Source organism: Salvelinus fontinalis, chromosome 31 (assembly GCF_029448725.1).
Source record: "Salvelinus fontinalis isolate EN_2023a chromosome 31, ASM2944872v1, whole genome shotgun sequence".
Taxonomy (NCBI): domain Eukaryota; kingdom Metazoa; phylum Chordata; class Actinopteri; order Salmoniformes; family Salmonidae; genus Salvelinus; species Salvelinus fontinalis.
Window position 1 is genome coordinate 45,136,253 of NC_074695.1, and position 17,246 is coordinate 45,153,498.

The 17,246-nt window shown below is 40.9% G+C and overlaps 1 protein-coding gene across 1 annotated transcript; it reads left to right on the forward strand.

The window, feature by feature from the left end:
- Positions 1 to 2,448: 2,448 nt before the first annotated feature.
- Positions 2,449 to 7,937, forward strand: LOC129830383 (potassium channel subfamily K member 9-like). The gene is made up of 2 exons (XM_055892927.1): positions 2,449 to 3,615; positions 3,924 to 7,937. Exons 1-2 carry the CDS (start codon positions 3,333 to 3,335, stop codon positions 4,943 to 4,945), a joined length of 1,305 nt encoding a protein of 434 aa, XP_055748902.1. The 5' UTR covers positions 2,449 to 3,332; the 3' UTR covers positions 4,946 to 7,937.
- The last annotated feature ends 9,309 nt before the right edge of the window (positions 7,938 to 17,246 follow it).

The window sequence follows — 17,246 nt, forward strand, 5'->3', positions numbered from 1 at the left end:
TAGTATAGTAGCAGAGCTATAGAAATCAATGAGAAAAGTAACACACTGCTGCTAATGAACAGTGTAAGCTAGTTATCGTACTTGCGGGCTTTTTTACAATATTTTTACTCTGGCCATTGGTGATGGTGAAGTTTAGCCTACAACAGTCACTCTAATAGGGGCCAGTGCACATACGTTCTAATTTGGATTGAATCTAAACTAGCAATACTTGGAACATGGTCACTGGTTCCATAGCCTATTTGGTTTACAGGCTGCTACACCTCCGATTTAATTTATGGTCTATAAATCGCAGTGGCAGTCTCCTAAAGACGCGGGCGTCACATCGATCCACCGGGTAGGCCATTAAGTGGGCCTCTTTAAGAATCATCTGAGCCAGCACCACCGGTCATCACTTGGAATAATACATTAACGGAGTAGCCACTGAGTCCCGCGCACACGCTTCACAAATCAAGGCAATCAAAGCAGTGCAAACGGAAAAGACCGGAGCCTCTCTTTATCTCCCTGGGATGGGAGTTGTAGATTCATTTACGCGTTGGGCATTTATAGACATAGGCATATGCTATGGATAAGACAGGAGTGCCACGTTGCAGATACAATCAAGGCGGCACAGGTGTGTCAGATTAATTTGAGGTTTGTAAAAATCTAATTCTTAAATGGATTAAGGTCACTTATTTGACGTTCAGAAATGTTTTGCTGTGTTTGCAAGAAAATCATGACTTATCTTCGACCACTTGGGATATGAAATGTGTTATTTTGGGAGTCATTTGGTTTAGACGAGACTAAGTTCCAATGCGCAGCCTCGGTCAGACCGCCTATGCACGCCTCCACTAGTTGCTGTCCTTGGTGCTGAATGCTTTCATTCGGAGATTCAGCACTCTGTCAATATTGAGTGAGAGAGAGAGTGCTCATTAACATGCTTTTTCGCTTTCCGTGGGCGCTCAGGGATTTATGTTACAATTTCTTATCTGTGGGTTTCTAGGGTTGTGTTGGGACACAGAGAAACTTGTTGAATGTGGGTAGGTTTGGATACTCCAACAGAAAACCAGGCTGCATATATATACAGTACAAGTCAAAAGTGTGGACACACAAACTCATTCAAGGGTTTTGCTTTATTTTTTACTATTTTCTACATTGTAGAATAACAGTGAAGACATCAACACTATGAAATAACACATACTACATATCATGTAGTAACCAAAAAAGCGTTAAACAAATCAAAATATGATTCTTCAAAGAAGCCACCCTTTGCCTTGATGACAGCTTTGCACACTCTTGGCATTCTCTCAAACAGCTTCACCTGGAATGATTTTTCAACAGTCTTGAAGGAGTTCCAACATATGCTGAGCACTTGTTCGCTGCTTTTCCTTCACTCTGCAGTCCAACTCATCCCAAACCATCTCAATTGGGTTGAGGTCAGGTGATTGTGGAGGCCAGGTAATCTGATGCAGAACTCCATCACTCTCCTTCTTGGTCAAATAGCCCTTACACAGCCTGGAGGTGTGTTGGGTCATTGTTCTGTTGAAAAACAAGTGATAATCCCACTAAGCGCAAACCAGATGGGATGGCATATCGCTGCAGAATGCTGTGGTAGCCATGTTGGTGTGCCTTGAATTCTAAATAAATCACTGACAGTGTCACCAGCAAAGCATCCCCACACTATCACACCTCCTCCTCCATGCTTCACGGTGGGAACCACACAAACAGAGATCATCCGTTCACCTACTCGGCGTCTCACAAAGACACGGCGGTTGGAAACAAAAATCTCAAATTTGGACTCATCAGACCAAAGGACAGATTTCCACCGGTCTTATGTCCATTGCTTGTGTTTCTTGGCCCAAGCTTCTTATTGGTGTCCTTAAGTAGTGGTTTCTTTGTAGCAATTCGACCATGAAGGTCTGATTCAAGAAATCTCCTCTGAAAAGTTGATGTTGAGATGTGTCTGTTACTTGAACTCTGTGAAACATTTATTTGGGCTGCAATTTCTGAACCTGGTAACTCTAATGAACTTATCCTCTGCAGCAGAGGTAATTCTGGGTCTTCATTTCCTGTGGCGGTCCTCATGAGAGCCAGTTTCATCATCGCTCTTGATGGTTTTTGCAACGGCACGTGTAAAAACTTTCTGATTTTTTAAATGTTTTATTGATTGACTGACCTTCACGTCTTAAAGTAATGATGTACTGTCGTTTCTCTTTGCTTATTTGAGCTGCTCTTGCCATAATATGGACTTGGTCTTTTACCAAATAGGGCTATCTTCTGTATACCCCCCCTACCTTGTCACAACACAACTGATTGGCTCAAGTGCATTAATCCTTGTGTTGTTTTAAGGGAAGCTGGTTGAGAGAATGCCACGAGTGTGCAAAGCTGTCAACAAGGTAAAGGGTGGCTACTTTGAAAAATCTCACATAGAAAATATATTTTGATTTGTTAAACTCTTTTTTGGTTACTACATGATTCCATATGTGTTATTTCATAGCTTTGATGTCTTCACTATTATTATGCAATGTAGTAAAAATAAAGAAAAACCCTTGAATGAGTGGGTGTGTCCAAACTTTGGATTGGTATGTATATATATTTAAACCAATCAAACTTGATTTATATAGCACATTTCTTACAACAAATGCATTTCGAGGTGCTTAACAAAAAAATGAATAAAAGGTGAGAAAAATTAAACTCAACGTTTCTATGCAAATATAAAATCAATAGGCTATATACTTGAATAAAAATTAAGAATTAAGAAATACATTAAAATAGTAAAACAATAATAAAATAACAGTGGATATAATCGGTATTTTGTTTTGTAAATGTATAGGCCTATATATGTTTTTTGATAAGAGGCAACAGTATGCATTTTGCATGAGAATGAAGTCAAACATTTTCAAATTTAGTCTATAGGCTCTCCATATCACGGCATGCACAACGCTGGAGAAATTAATATTTTGGACAGAATCTCAAAAATCTCGCGAGCATTGATTCTCTCTAAACGTTCTACAATATGCAAAGAATACAAATTATGATTGAGAAACTGCTGGAAAATGTTGGGAATATTTTAGATGTCATTGACAGCAATGCACAGTGAATCCACGTAGCCTAGCCTAGGACTTGGCGTGCATTTTGTTTGAAGGGGAAAAGAACACAACGTACTGTACATTACATTCCATTCACTTTCTCTCTTATCTGTTTGCGCGTCCTTCCAACACCACTGCTGCTGGATTCTACGCAACAGCCAGAGGGGGCGAAAGAGGTGGACGACAGTGAGCACCACTACCACCTGTAAGGGTGCGTCTGCTCTCTCAGAGATCTGGCTGAGTGTTTCCGCTCCGAGGGCTTGAAAGATGAAGAAGCAGAATGTGCGGACCCTCTCTCTCATCCTCTGCATGTTTTCCTACCTGCTGGTGGGAGCCGCGGTGTTCGACGCGCTTGAATCAGAGACGGAGAGCTCCCGCCGACGCATCCTGGAGCTGAAGCGCACCGAGATGAAGAAGAAGTACCGGTTGTCCGAGGACGACTACCGGCAGATCGAGCAGGTGGTGCTGCAAGCGGAGCCCCACCACGCCGGGAGACAGTGGAAATTCGCCGGGTCTTTCTACTTTGCCATCACGGTCATCACTACCATTGGCAAGTTTTGCTTGCTTCAACTACTTTTGTTGTCTGAGTGTGTTGCAGGTGTCAGGAAATGGTTTTCTAAATACAGTGTCTGCAGTGTTCTGCATCGGTGAATAGCCTACTGTGCAGAAGTTAGGGATGTTCAATTTGCATTGCAGGTAGCCAATGGCCTATTTTAAAGTGTAATTTAATAAATTGAACAGAATACTGTAGTATGTACTTCCTTATTCTCTGCATTCCTTAGCCATTGGCTTCAAAAGCCCCAGTATTGGTCTACAATCACCCACAGTAAAGAGTAACTGTGGCATCTATCTCCACAGGTTATGGCCATGCAGCTCCAGGCACAGATGCTGGGAAGGTGTTTTGCATGTTCTATGCTGTGCTGGGCATCCCTCTTACCCTGGTCATGTTCCAGAGCCTGGGCGAGAGGATGAACACATTCGTCCGCTACCTCCTGCGCAGGGCCAAGCAGTGCCTGGGGTTACGGAGGACTGAGGTGTCCATGGAGAACATGGTCTCGGTGGGCTTCCTGTCCTGCATCGGCACTCTGTGTGTCGGGGCAGCAGCCTTCTCCCACTACGAGGGCTGGACCTTCTTCCACGCCTACTATTACTGCTTTATCACGCTCACCACCATTGGGTTTGGGGACTTTGTGGCCCTGCAGAAGAAGGAGGACCTCCAAGAGAAGACGCCCTATGTGGCCTTCAGCTTCATGCACATCCTGGTGGGGTTGACAGTGATCGGAGCCTTCCTCAACCTGGTGGTGCTGCGCTTCCTCACCATGAACACAGAGGACGAGAGGAGGGACGCCCAGGAGAGGGCCTCCATCAAGAGGGAGAGGGGCCTGCTTACCGTGGGGCTCCATGGAGGAGAAGGAGGAGGACCAGAGCAGGGCAGAGGAGAGCTTAGGGTCAGGGGGAGGGACAGGATGGGGCAGAGCCGCAGTCACAGCAACCTTTTCCGGCCCATGGAGGAGGGCACCAGCCGCACTAACCTCATCACCTCCCCAGTGGAGGAGCAGAAGGAGAGGGACAGGGCCAGGGGAGCACCCTGCAAGCAGAGGCTGCACTTACCGCATGGCACAGGCAGACTAAGGACAGAGTCCCCCCTGGGCTCCCTGTGCTCCTGTATGTGCTACCGTCTGGGGGTGTGTGACAGCCCCTTGCCTTCCCGCAGCGAGCACCACGGGTGTAACATTAACTCTGTCTACTACAGCTCCATCTCCTACAGGACCCAAGGCTGCTCCCCCAGGGACAACACAGGACTCTCGTCCCCAGGGAACACACTCTCGCCTCGGCACAGCTTCAACGAGTACCCCCACTCCCGGAGGAAGTCAGTGTAGCACCACGTTGGGACAGAATCTTTGTTTGTACAGGTTGGATTAATATAGTATTTCATACATATATTTTGAATACACTACAGAGACAAAGTATTGTAGTACACTACAGATGCACACTCATGAGAGGATTCATTGTTGTAAATGATTGGCAGAGGCAATATAATCTGTTTTATCACAGGAATTTTAGAACCTATTTTCCCTAATTAGATGATTACAATGCTGTATTTCTACTAAGGAGTTAAGTTGTTCTTTCATTATAGCCACTGGAGATTTGTCTTGTGAATCAATTCACTTACCATTGTAATACTCTGTTAGTCTTTTGATTGTGCCCTAATAGTTCTTTCTCCTAGATAGTTTATGAGAATTATCTGCATTTTAGTTTTTGTTGTTGCATGCAAATAAGAGTGAGATGCATGGTTAAGATGATGTACATGGCATGATAATTAAGAAAATGGTTATAGTGATGCAAATTACTATATTTATTTAGGTATTATTATTGTTTTTTAAGTAGCTGACACACACACACACACACACACACACACACACACAGTGCCTTCAGAAAATATTCACACCCCTTTGACTTTTTCATACTGTTGTGGTGTTACAGCCTGAATTGAACCCAATACCCCATAATGTCAAAGTCGAATAATGTTTTTTTTGACATTTTTACAAATTAATAAAAAATGAAAAGCTGACCCCAAGTATTCAACAACTTTGTTATGGCAAGCCTAAAGATGTTCAGGAGTAAATATGTGCTTAGCATGTCAGATAATAAGTTGCATGGACTCAATAATAGGGTTTAATATGATTTTTTAATGACAACGTCATCTCTATACCCCACACATACAATTATCAAGCAGTGAATTTCAAACACAGATTCAACCAAAAAGACCAGGAAGGTTTTCCAATGTCTCGCAAAGAAGGGCACTGATGGGTAAACATAAAAAAGCAGACATTGAATGTCCCTTTGATCATGGTGAAGTCATTAATGTAAGGGCTGTTGTCCTCCTCCTCCTCAGATGAGGAGAGGAGAGAAGGATCAGTGGACCAATACGCAGCATTAGGGAAATAAGCCATCTCTTTATTTGAAATGACGGCAACACGAAAACAAAACACTTACAAAATTACAAAACAAGAAAACGACGTAGACGAAACCTGAACATGAACTTAACTAACTAAACGTAGAACTCACGGACAGGAAACAGACTACATCAAAACGAACGAACAGCCAAACAGTCCCGTATGGTACATACATCGACGACACAGGAGACAATCACCCACAAACAAACAGTGAGAACACCCTACCTAAATATGACTCTCAATTAGAGGAAAACGCAAAACACCTGCCTCTAATTAAGAGCCATACCAGGCAACCCAAAACCAACATAGAAACAGAAAACATAGACTGCCCACCCAAAACACACGCCCTGACCATAAACACATACAAAAACAACAGAAAACAGGTCAGGAACGTTACAATTAATTACACTTTGGAGGATGTATCAATGCACACAGTCATTACAAAGATACAGGCGTCCTTCCTAACAGAGTTGCCGTAGAGGAAGGAAACTGCTCAGAGATTTCACCATGAGGTCAACAGTTACAGAGTTTCATGGCTGTGATAGGATAACACTGAGGATGGCTCAACAACATTGCAGTTACTCCACAATACTAACCCAATTGACAGTGTGAAAATATGGAAGCTTGTACAGAATAGAAATATTCCACAACATGCATCCTGTTTGCAACACGGCACTAAAGGAATACTGCAAAAATGTGTCAAAGCCATTAACTTTTTGTTCTGAATACAAACTTATGTTTGGGGCAAATCCAATACAACACATTACTGAGTACCACTCTTCATATTTTCAAGCATAATGGTGGCTGCATCATGTTATGGGTATGCTTGTAATCATTAATGGACTGGGGAGTTTTTCAGGATAAAAAAGACACAGAATGGAATTTAGCACAGGCAAAATCCTAGAGGAAAACATTGTTCAGATCATTTCCACCAGAAACGGTGAGATTTATTCACCTTTCAGCAGGACAATAACCTAAAGCACAAGGCAAAATCTACACTGGAGTTGCTTACCAAGAAGACAGTGAATGTTCCTAAGAGTTCAAGTTACAGTTTTTACCTAAATCTGCTTGAAAAGATATGGCAAGACCTGAAAATGATTGTCTAGCAATGATCAACAACCAATTTGACAGACCTTGACGATCTGTGAAAATAATAATGGGCAAATTTTGCACAATCCAAGTGTGGAAATCTCTTAGGGACTTACCCAGAAAGACTCACAGCTGTAACCACTGCCAAAGATGATTCTAACATGTATTGACTCAAGTGGTTGAATACTTATTTAATCAAGATATATTAGTGTTTTTATTTTTGATACATTTTTTACAGATGTTAGTATTTTGTGTAGATTGTTGACCGTTTTTTCATGATCTCCATTTGAATCCCACTTTGTAACACAACAAAATGTGGAATCATTTCTGAAGGCACTGTACACACACACACACACACACACACACACATAATGAGTAAAGCAGCTTCTCAGCATGTTGGAAGCTGCCATTCTGAGGAAAGTACATATCGCATGCCTTCAATGGAATTATGGAATCATGTTTTAATGAGAAGGACATTAATAGATAGGAACACGTATATGGCAGAGATGGCCTTTAATGAACCATATCAATGACATGAATAAATCATTGTATTACTCGTCCTTACAGTAGGAGGTTATAAACAACCCTGCATACATTTCCCTGCGCTCAAGCACAGTACAGAGACAATGCCTATAAGGCTATGTGTTCATTTACATTTTATGGATATAACACTGCCTGATATGTAGCAAAACCTTTCAGAAATCTTTAGGCCTATTTACTTCCATGCTCCAAGTGCATTTTAAAAATATGTATCAGGTTTGGTTTCAACCTCTTAAAGTTCTGATGCTGACAAAATATTAAAAGGTGAGAAGGGACCATAAACAAATGACAGAATGGTTATTTACCCCCACCCCCCCAATCTCTGAACATTGCTGTATAATATACTCTATAATTAGGTGTCCCTCATGTCTAATAGAGATGACATGTTCCCTGAACCAACACTGAGGTGGACCGGCTGCTCATGCGTAGTTTCAGTAAGTGTTTGTCTGCCAGTTAGTTTTTTCCATTACTGGGTCACCTGATTCCCCTTGGCTCTGTTTCAGGTCGTATTATATTTATAATCTCATTGTATATAGTATAGAAATTGTATAGAAATCGATGTAATGTATATTTTCCTTGATGGCCCCTATTTTCTGCCTGATAGACCAGTTGTTGAGAGCCTGCTATAGGCAGTCTTACTAATCACTCTGTAGTGAATGCAGGGGGCAATGGTTATCACAGCCTAGGCCTCAAAGGAACGTCTAGTTATGACATTTGAATTCTGAAGATTCCCATTAACAAAGATGTGGTTTGAACTGGGTAATATGATTTTGGGGCGGCAGGGTAGCCTAGTGGTTTTAAAGCATTGGACTACTAACCGAAAGGTTTGCTGTTCAAATCCCTGAGCTGACAAGGTACAAATCTGTCGTTCTGCCCCTGAACAGGCAGTTAACCCACTGTTCCCTGGTAGGCTGTCATTGAAAATAAGAATTTGTTCTTAACTGACTTGCCTAGTAAAGGTAAAATAAAAATTCACACTCATGAATGCCAGTAGCGGAGCCAAACATTATTTGGTGGGTGGGCCTGTAGAAATGTGGGTGGCGCTCGGTGCCTTTTAAAATTAATTAGGACGTACCTCCGTACCTCTGCACATTTGTGGCCTGCTGGAGGTCATTTTGCAGGGCTCTGGCAGTGCTCCTCCTTGCACAAAGGCGGAGGTAGCGGTCCTGCTGCTGGGTTGTTGCCCTCCTACGGCCTCCTCCACGTCTCCTGATGTACTGGCCTGTCTCCTGGTAGCGCCTCCATGCTCTGGACACTACGCTCACAGACACAGCAAACCTTCTTGCCACAGCTCGCATTGATGTGCCATCCTGGATGAGCTGCACTACCTGATCCACTTGTGTGGGTTGTAGACTCTGTCTCATGCTACCACTAGAGGGAGAGCACCGCCAGCATTCAAAAGTGACCAAAACATCAGCCAGGAAGCACAGGAACTGAGAAGTGGTCTGTGGTCACCACCTGCAGAATCACTCCCTTTTATTGGGGGTATCTTGCTAATTGCCTATAATTTCCACCTTTTGTCTATTCCATTTGCACAACAGCATGTGAAATTTATTGTCAATCAGTGTTGCTTCCTAAGTGGACAGTTTGATTTCACAGAAGTGTGATTGACTTGGAGTTACATTGTGTTGTTTAAGTGTTCCCTTTATTTTTTTGAGCAGTGTATTTAATACAGTTTTGCCTAAAAATTATAACTTTTTCAATGTTTCACAAAAAAAATTTTCTGAGAGGATGGTCCTCCCCTTCCTTCTCTTAGGAGCCTCCACTAAATTCTCAGATTTTCCATGGTGCAGAGAGGAAAATGTGCAATTTTATAGCTAATCTCATGATATTCTACACACTTTGCCATGAGGCTGAGAGAAAATGTTGAATTTTAAAACGAATTAAAAGCTAAAATATACACTGAGTATAACAATCATTAGGAACATCTTCGACACCTACAAGGTGTCGAAAGCGTTCCACAGGGATGCTGGCCCATGTTCACTCCAATGCTTCCCACAGTTGTGCCAAGTTGTCTGGATGTCCTTTGGACGGTGGACCATTCTTGATACACACGGGAAACGGTTTAGCTTGAAAAACCAGCAGCGTTGCAGTTTTGACACAAACGAGTGCACCTGGCACCTACTACCATACCCTGTTCAAAGGCACATAAATAGTTTTTCTTGCCCATTCACCCTCTGAATGGCACACATACACAATCCATGTCTCAGTTGTCTCAAGGTTTAAAAATCATTCCTCTTCATCTACATTGATTGAAGTGGATTTAACAAGTGACATCAATAAGGGCTCATGGCTTTCACCTGGTCAGTCTATGTCATGGAAAGAGCAGGTGTTGTTAATGTTTTGTATACTCAGTGTAGGAGCGTTGACTGTGATAAAGGCACTGTATAATGAGCCGTCTTGTTTGCTAAGTGAACAAATGAAGTAGACAGTGGCATGGTGCATATAGCCATAGAAGCACTGTGACATATGCCTCAATGTGGTCGTATTCATTGTTTATTGGGGGTGGGGCTTTCAGTTCATTATTTTTGGTCACCCATCCCATGAGAGTGAATGTCATTCCAGGTCATCTGAATGTAATTCCAGTTCACTGCTTGCTTTAAAATGCATCTGATGGTGTTTGCATGTTTAGGTAAAAAGAAAAATAATGTCCCGTTTGCAGAGGTTGGTAGAGTGCTGAAAATCTCTAAATTACTCTTACTTAGATTGTAATTTACTCAAATAAAAAACGACTTGAGAAAGAGTAAAGAAAAGGATCCGGTCGGAAAACTACTTCAGTACTAGTTACAAATGTAGTTTTGTAATTTTTTACACCTAATGGTAAACTGTGACAGCAAACCAAAACAACAGGGGAGTTTGGAGTTTAGCCAGAGTGAAATTCTCACGCTCCAAGGAGAGAACAAGACACTCACAGCCAAGGTAAAAATCCACGATTCCAACATGGATTGTCTACTCAGGGAAAACAGGGTGATGAAGGAGTCGCTACTAGACAGACAAAGTCGTAGCATGCGTGAATATATGTTTTTTTCTGGGATTCCTGAGGACGCATCCAATAATCCAGAGGGCGCGATCAGAGAATTCATGCAATCCTCCTTAAAACTTCTTATAGAGACTGTAAACAAGGTGGCTATCCACCGAGTACACAGACTTGGAGCTCGGAACGACAAGACCAAGGGTCCCCGACCGATCATCGCAGAAATTGAGCACTACCAACAAAAGGAGCTGATCAAAAGCAGGGGAAGGGAGCTTAAAGGGACCAAATTTAGTCGCAATGACCAATTTCCAAGGGAGATAAACGAACGTTGTAAGAGACTGTATCCGGCACAGAGGCAACAGAAGGAGAAGGGTAAGCGTGCCTTTCTCATTGTGGACAAACTCTTTATAGATGGACAGCTATTCCGAGACAGCTCCATAACACCGTGGCTGTACTAAATTCTACAGGGACTTCGGGTTACAAAAAAAGAAAGTATGAGAACTGTAAAAATATCTGAACACTATGAAGTGGATGTGAACACACACGTACTCAATTACATGCTCGCTTACACATACAGACTTACACATACACACCTGATCTCGCTCTCTTCTCTCACTCTCTCTTCTCTTCTCTCCCTCTCTCACCTCTCTCGCTATTGTCGAGAACTGTTTTATAATTTAATATGTTTCTTATTTGTCAATCTTTTTTATCTATTTGTCTTCATGTTTATACAGTTGAAGTCAGAAGTTTACATACACTTAGGTTGGAATCATTAAAACTCATTTTTCAACCACTCCACAAATTACTTGTTCAAAAACTATAGTTTTGGCAAGTCGGTTAGGAAATCTACTTTGTGGATGACACAATTACTTTTTCCAACAATTGATTACAGACAGAGAATTTCAATTATAATTCACTGTATCACAATTCCAGTGGGTCAGAAGTTTACATACACTAAGTTGACTGTGCCCTTAAACAGCTTGGAAAATTCCAGAAAATTATGTAATGGCTTTAGAAGCTTCTGATAGGCTAATTGACATAATTTGAGTCAATTGGAGGTGTACCTGTGGATGTATTTCAAGGCCTACCTTCAAAAGCAGTGCCTCTTTGCTTGACATCATGGGAAAATCCAAACAAATCAGCCGAGAGCTCAGAAAAAAACTGTAGACCTCCACAAGTCTGGTTCATCGTTGGGAGCAATTTCCAAACATCTGAAGGTACCACGCTCATCTGTACAAACAATAGTACGCAAGTATAAACACCATGGGACCACACAGACGTCATACCGCTCAGGGAGGAGACGCGTTCTGTCTCCTAGAGATGAACGTACTTTGGTGCGAAAAGTGCAAATCAATCCCAGAACAACAGCAAAGGACCTTGTGAAGATGCTGGAGGAAACAAGTACAAAAGTATCTATATCCACAGTAAAACGAGTCCTATATCAACATAACCTGAAAGGCCGCTCAGCAAGGACGAAGCCACTGCTCCAAAACCACCATAAAAAAGCAGGACTACGGTTTGCAACTACACATGGGGACAAAGATCGTACTTTTTGGAGAAATGTCCCCTGGTCTGATGAAACAAAAATAGAACTGTTTGGCCATAATGACCATCGTTATGTTTGGAGGAAAAAGGGGGAGACTTGCAAGCCGAAGAACACCATCCCAACCGTGAAGCACGGGGGTGGCGGCATCATATTGTGATGAAATTAATCATTTTCTCTATTATTCTGACATTTCAAATTCTTAACATAAAGTGGTGATGTTAACTGACCTAAGACAGGGATTTTTTACAAGGATTAAATGTCAGGAATTGTGAAAAACGGAGTTTAAATGTAATTGGCTAAGGTGTATGTAAACTTCTGACTTCAACTGTATATGTTTACAACAAGCAAGGGGAAGATATCAGAATAGGGGCATTGGGGTAATGTAGTAATATAGTAATGTAAGGTCTTTCTCATGGTCATATGAAACGTCAATTGCTATGGAAATGCTGGGATGTGTTTTTCAATGATGTTGAAGGTAATTATGATCCGACTATGATGGTGATACGATATGGATTCCAATTATCATCATGAATATTAAGGCTATACGACCTACATGTTACACACATAGACACACGACCATGCAAATTGGCAGAGTTATTATTTATTTGGACAGCACACATTATAGTCTTACTCTTACTCTCGTCTTACACACTCTCACTAAATCACATCCAATATCATACACATCAACCTACTCAGATTTACTACACACATAATATCTTGTCTCAATTTTCTAACATCTGTGGCATTGGCTCACAGGCAAACAGGCAAGGGAATAAAACAAATATTGCTAAAACCTATTTCTTGAATTCTAAATATCAGACATTTGAAAGCTCTAATTTTGACCGCCATAATTCCTCTGATGGTAGAAACTTAACAAACACTAATTATGTTCAATTTAGACTGAGAATAGTATCTAGTTATGGTAAGATGTGAAATAAGTATAGCCAGTTATAATTGTAACGGTTTAGCAGATTAGAAAAAAATAAACGTGGTTAAAAGAAAAGGAATATAACATATACTGTTTACAGGAAACTCACTCTACATCCTTAGATGAAGTTGCATGGAAAAAGGAATGGGGTGGTGAAATAATTTTCTGTCAAGGACAAAGGAACTCAAAAGGTGTGATGATATTAACTAACAAAAATGTCAATCTGAATGTGCAAATAGTCAGGAATGATTCGCAAGGAAGGTGGATCTTTTTGAAAATGAAAGTGGACGAAAAAGAGAATTGGCTCATTAATCTATATGGTCCAAATCATGATGATCCATACTTTTTAGAAAATATTTACACCCATTTATTGAACTTACAGGCCAAAAATGATCAAATCATTATGGTAGGAGACTATAACACAGTGTTAAGTACCTCAGTGGACCGTAAACGAAATCACTCTACAAACTATCATCACCGTGCCTTTAAGGAAATCACAAATATTATGGACACATTAGAAATAGTGGATATTTGGATACTAAAAAACCCCGACCTAGTGAGATATATATGGAGGAGACTTAATCAAGCTAGTCGTCTTGACTACTTTCTTGTCTCTTTCTCTCTTGTATCAAAGGTTAAAAAAGTTTTAATAGGTTTGCGATCGGATCATCATCTAATTGGCCTTCACATAACACGTATAGAATTCCAATGTGAAATTTAATCAAAGTTTACTGGAGGACAACTTGTTTTTAACTACGACAAAATAATTTATAACAGAATTTTTCCAGTATAATATAGGTTCAGCAAACCCCCTTATTGTTCAGGATACCTTTAAATGTACCTTCAGAGGTCTTTTAATCCAATATTCATCAATAATAAAAAAGCAGTTTCTGGCTAAAGAGACAAGACTAACATGGGAAATACATGAATTAATAGTACAGGTAGATAGCAATAAAAACGATACTACAGATACAAAATAAGTTAGAGGGAAAACAAAAAGAACTTGAGGAACTAATTCAAGAACGATCTTATGTAATCTATTACAAAATAAAGCAAACTGGATGGAATATGGAGAAAAATGCAAAATTCTTCCTGAATCTCCGGAAATTATTTGCAGAAACTCGTTACTGAAGACGGAGTCATCTATGATTCTCCGAATTATATTTTAAAAGAGGAAGCTAAATATTTTAGGCAGATGTTCTCTTTTCCATCTCATCCTCTCCCACTGAATGAAGATTACGGTAAGGACTTCTTTCCAAATAATATGCAAAAATAGAAAATTAACAAATGTACAGAAAGATCAGTGTGAAGGCCAAATTACAGAGGAATAACTTTTTTTTTAAAATATAAATTTGACCCCCTTTTCTCCCCAATTTTCATGGTATCCAATCGCTAGTAATTACTATCTTGTCTCATTGCTACAACTCCCGTACGGGCTCGGGAGAGACGAAGGTCATGCGTCCTCCGAAGGACAACCCAACCAAGCCGCACTGCTTCTTAACACAGCGCGCCTCATAACCCAGCCGCACCAATGTGTTGGAGGAAACACCGTGCACCTGGCCCCCTCGGTTAGCGCGCACTGCGCCCGGCCCGACACAGGAGTCGCTGGAGCGCGATGAGAAAAGGATATCCCTACCGGCCAAACCCTCCCTAACCCGGACGACGCTAGGCAAATTGTGCATCGCCCCACAGACCTACCGGTCGCGGCCGGCTGCGACAGAGCCTGGGCGCGAACCCAGAGACTCTGTTGGCACAGCTAGCGCTGCGATGCAGTGCCCTAGACCACTGCGCCACCCGGGAGGCCCAGAGGAATAACCTTTTGAGGCTATTAAATCCTTTCAGTCTGGAAAAACCCCAGGGCTTGATGGCATACCGGTAGAGGTATATCAAGCCTTTTTACTAAAAGCTCAATTGTTAGATTGTTCTAACTACTCCTATAGAAATGGTAGTCTGTCAGGTACTCAGCAGGAAGGTCTGATTTCTCTATTATTTAACAAGACCCAGATGGCAAATATAAAGACCCAGTCTATCTAAAAAACTGGAGGCCCCTTACACTTCAATGTTGTGATGCAAAAATACTAGCAAAATGCATAGCACTCAGAATTTAAAGGGTTTTACCAGGTATTGTTCACCCTGATCAGACAGGTGTTTATAAACACTATAGGAACAAGATCATCCACATATATCGATCACATTTTTACTAATGCTGTAGAATTTTGTTCTAAAGCTACATCCGTACCCATTGGATGCAGTGATCACAATATAGTGGCTATATCCAGGAAAGCCAAAGTTCCAACAGCTGGGCCTAAAATAGTATATAAGAGATCATACAAATGATTTTGCTGTGACTCTTATGTGGATGATGTTAAAAATATTTATTGGTCTGATGTGATTAATGAGGAGCATCCAGATGCTGCACTTGATGAATATATGAAATTGCTTCTTCCAATTATTGATAAATATGCATCTGTTAAGAAACTGACTGGATTGATGAGGAATTGAAAAACTGTATGGTTGAAAGAGATGGGGCAAAAGGAGTGGCTAATGAGCCTGGCTGCACATCTGACTGGCTTACTTACTGCAAATTAAGAAATTATGTGACTAAACTTAACAAAAAGAGGAAGAAACTTTACTATGAAGCCAAGATCGATGATATAACGAATGATGGAAAAAAACTTTGGAGTACTTTAAATGAAATTATGGGCAGAAAGACGAATTCAACTCCATTTTTCATCTAATCAGATGGCTTATTCATCACATAACCATGTGATATTGGCAATTATTTTAATTATTATTTCATTGGCAAAGTTGGCAAACTTAGGCAGGAAATGCCCACGACAAACAGTGAGCAATTATATTAATGTATAAAAAAACAAAGAAAGAAAGAAAAGCAGTGCAAGTTTGAATTTTGTAAAGTTAGTGTGGGAGAGGTGGAAAAACTATTGTTAACGATCAATAATGACAAACCTCCTGGCATTGACAACTTAGATGGAAAGCGCCTGAGGATGGTAGCTGACTCTATAGCCACTCCTATCTGTCATATTTTTAATCTGAGCCTAGAGGAAAGTCTTTGTCCCCAGGCCTAGGGGAAGCCAAAGTAATTCCGCTACTCAAGAGTGGTAAAGCGGCCTTTACTGGTTCTAACAGCAGACCTATAAACTTGCTGCCAGCTCTTAGCAAACTGTTGGAAAATTTGTGTTTGACCAAATACAATGTTATTTCTCTGTAAACAAATTAACAACAGACTTTCAGCATGCTTATAGAGAAGGGCACTCAACATGTACTGCACTGACACAAATGACTGATGCTTGGTTGAAAGAAATTGATAATAAGAAGATTATGGGAGCTGTACTGTTAGATTTCAGTGCAGCCTTTGATATTATTGACCATAACCTGTTGTTGAAAAAACTTAAGTGCTATGGCTTTTCAACCTCTGCCATATTGTGGATTCAGAACTATATTTCTAATATAACTCAAAGGGTTTTCTTTGATGGAAGCATCTCTAATGTCAAACATGTAAAGTGTGGTGTACAGTAGGGCAGCTCTCTAGGCCGTCTACTCTTTTCTATTTTTCACCAATAACCTGCCACTGGCATTAAACAAAGCATGTGTGTCCATGTAAGCTGATGATTCAACCATATACGCATCAGCAACCACAGCTAACGAAGTAACTGAAACCCCTAACAAAGAGTTGCAGTCTGTTTTGGAACGGGTGGCCAGTAATAAACTAGTCCTGAACATCTCTAAAACTAAGAACATTGTATTTGGTACAAATCATTCCTTAAGTGCTAGACCTAGGCTGAATCTGGTAATGAATGGTGTGGCTGTTGAACAAGTTGAGGAGACTAAATTACTTGCCGTTACCTTAGATTGTAAACTCTCATGGTCAAAACATATAGATTCATTGGTTGCAAAAATGGGGAGAGGTCTAGCCGTAATAAAGAGATGCTCTGAGTTTGACAGCACTGTAACAGTCCTGACCTGTTTTATGTTGTTTTTATGTGTTTATGGTCAGGGCATGTGTTTTGGGTGGGCAGTCTATGTTATTCGTTTCTATGTTGGTTTTGGTTTGCCTGGTATGGCTCTTGATTAGAGGCAGGTGGTTTGCATTTTCCTCTAATCAAGAGTCATATTTAGGTAGGGCATT

What these genes read in the sequence shown, in the direction of transcription:
- LOC129830383 (XM_055892927.1), top strand. Translation starts at nt 3,333, where the DNA reads ATGAAGAAGCAGAATGTGCGGACCCTCTCTCTCATCCTCTGCATGTTT. An exon ending in CACGGTCATCACTACCATTG is followed by an intron (nt 3,616 to 3,923) that starts GCAAGTTTTGCT and finishes CTATCTCCACAG; the next exon opens with GTTATGGCCATGCAGCTCCA.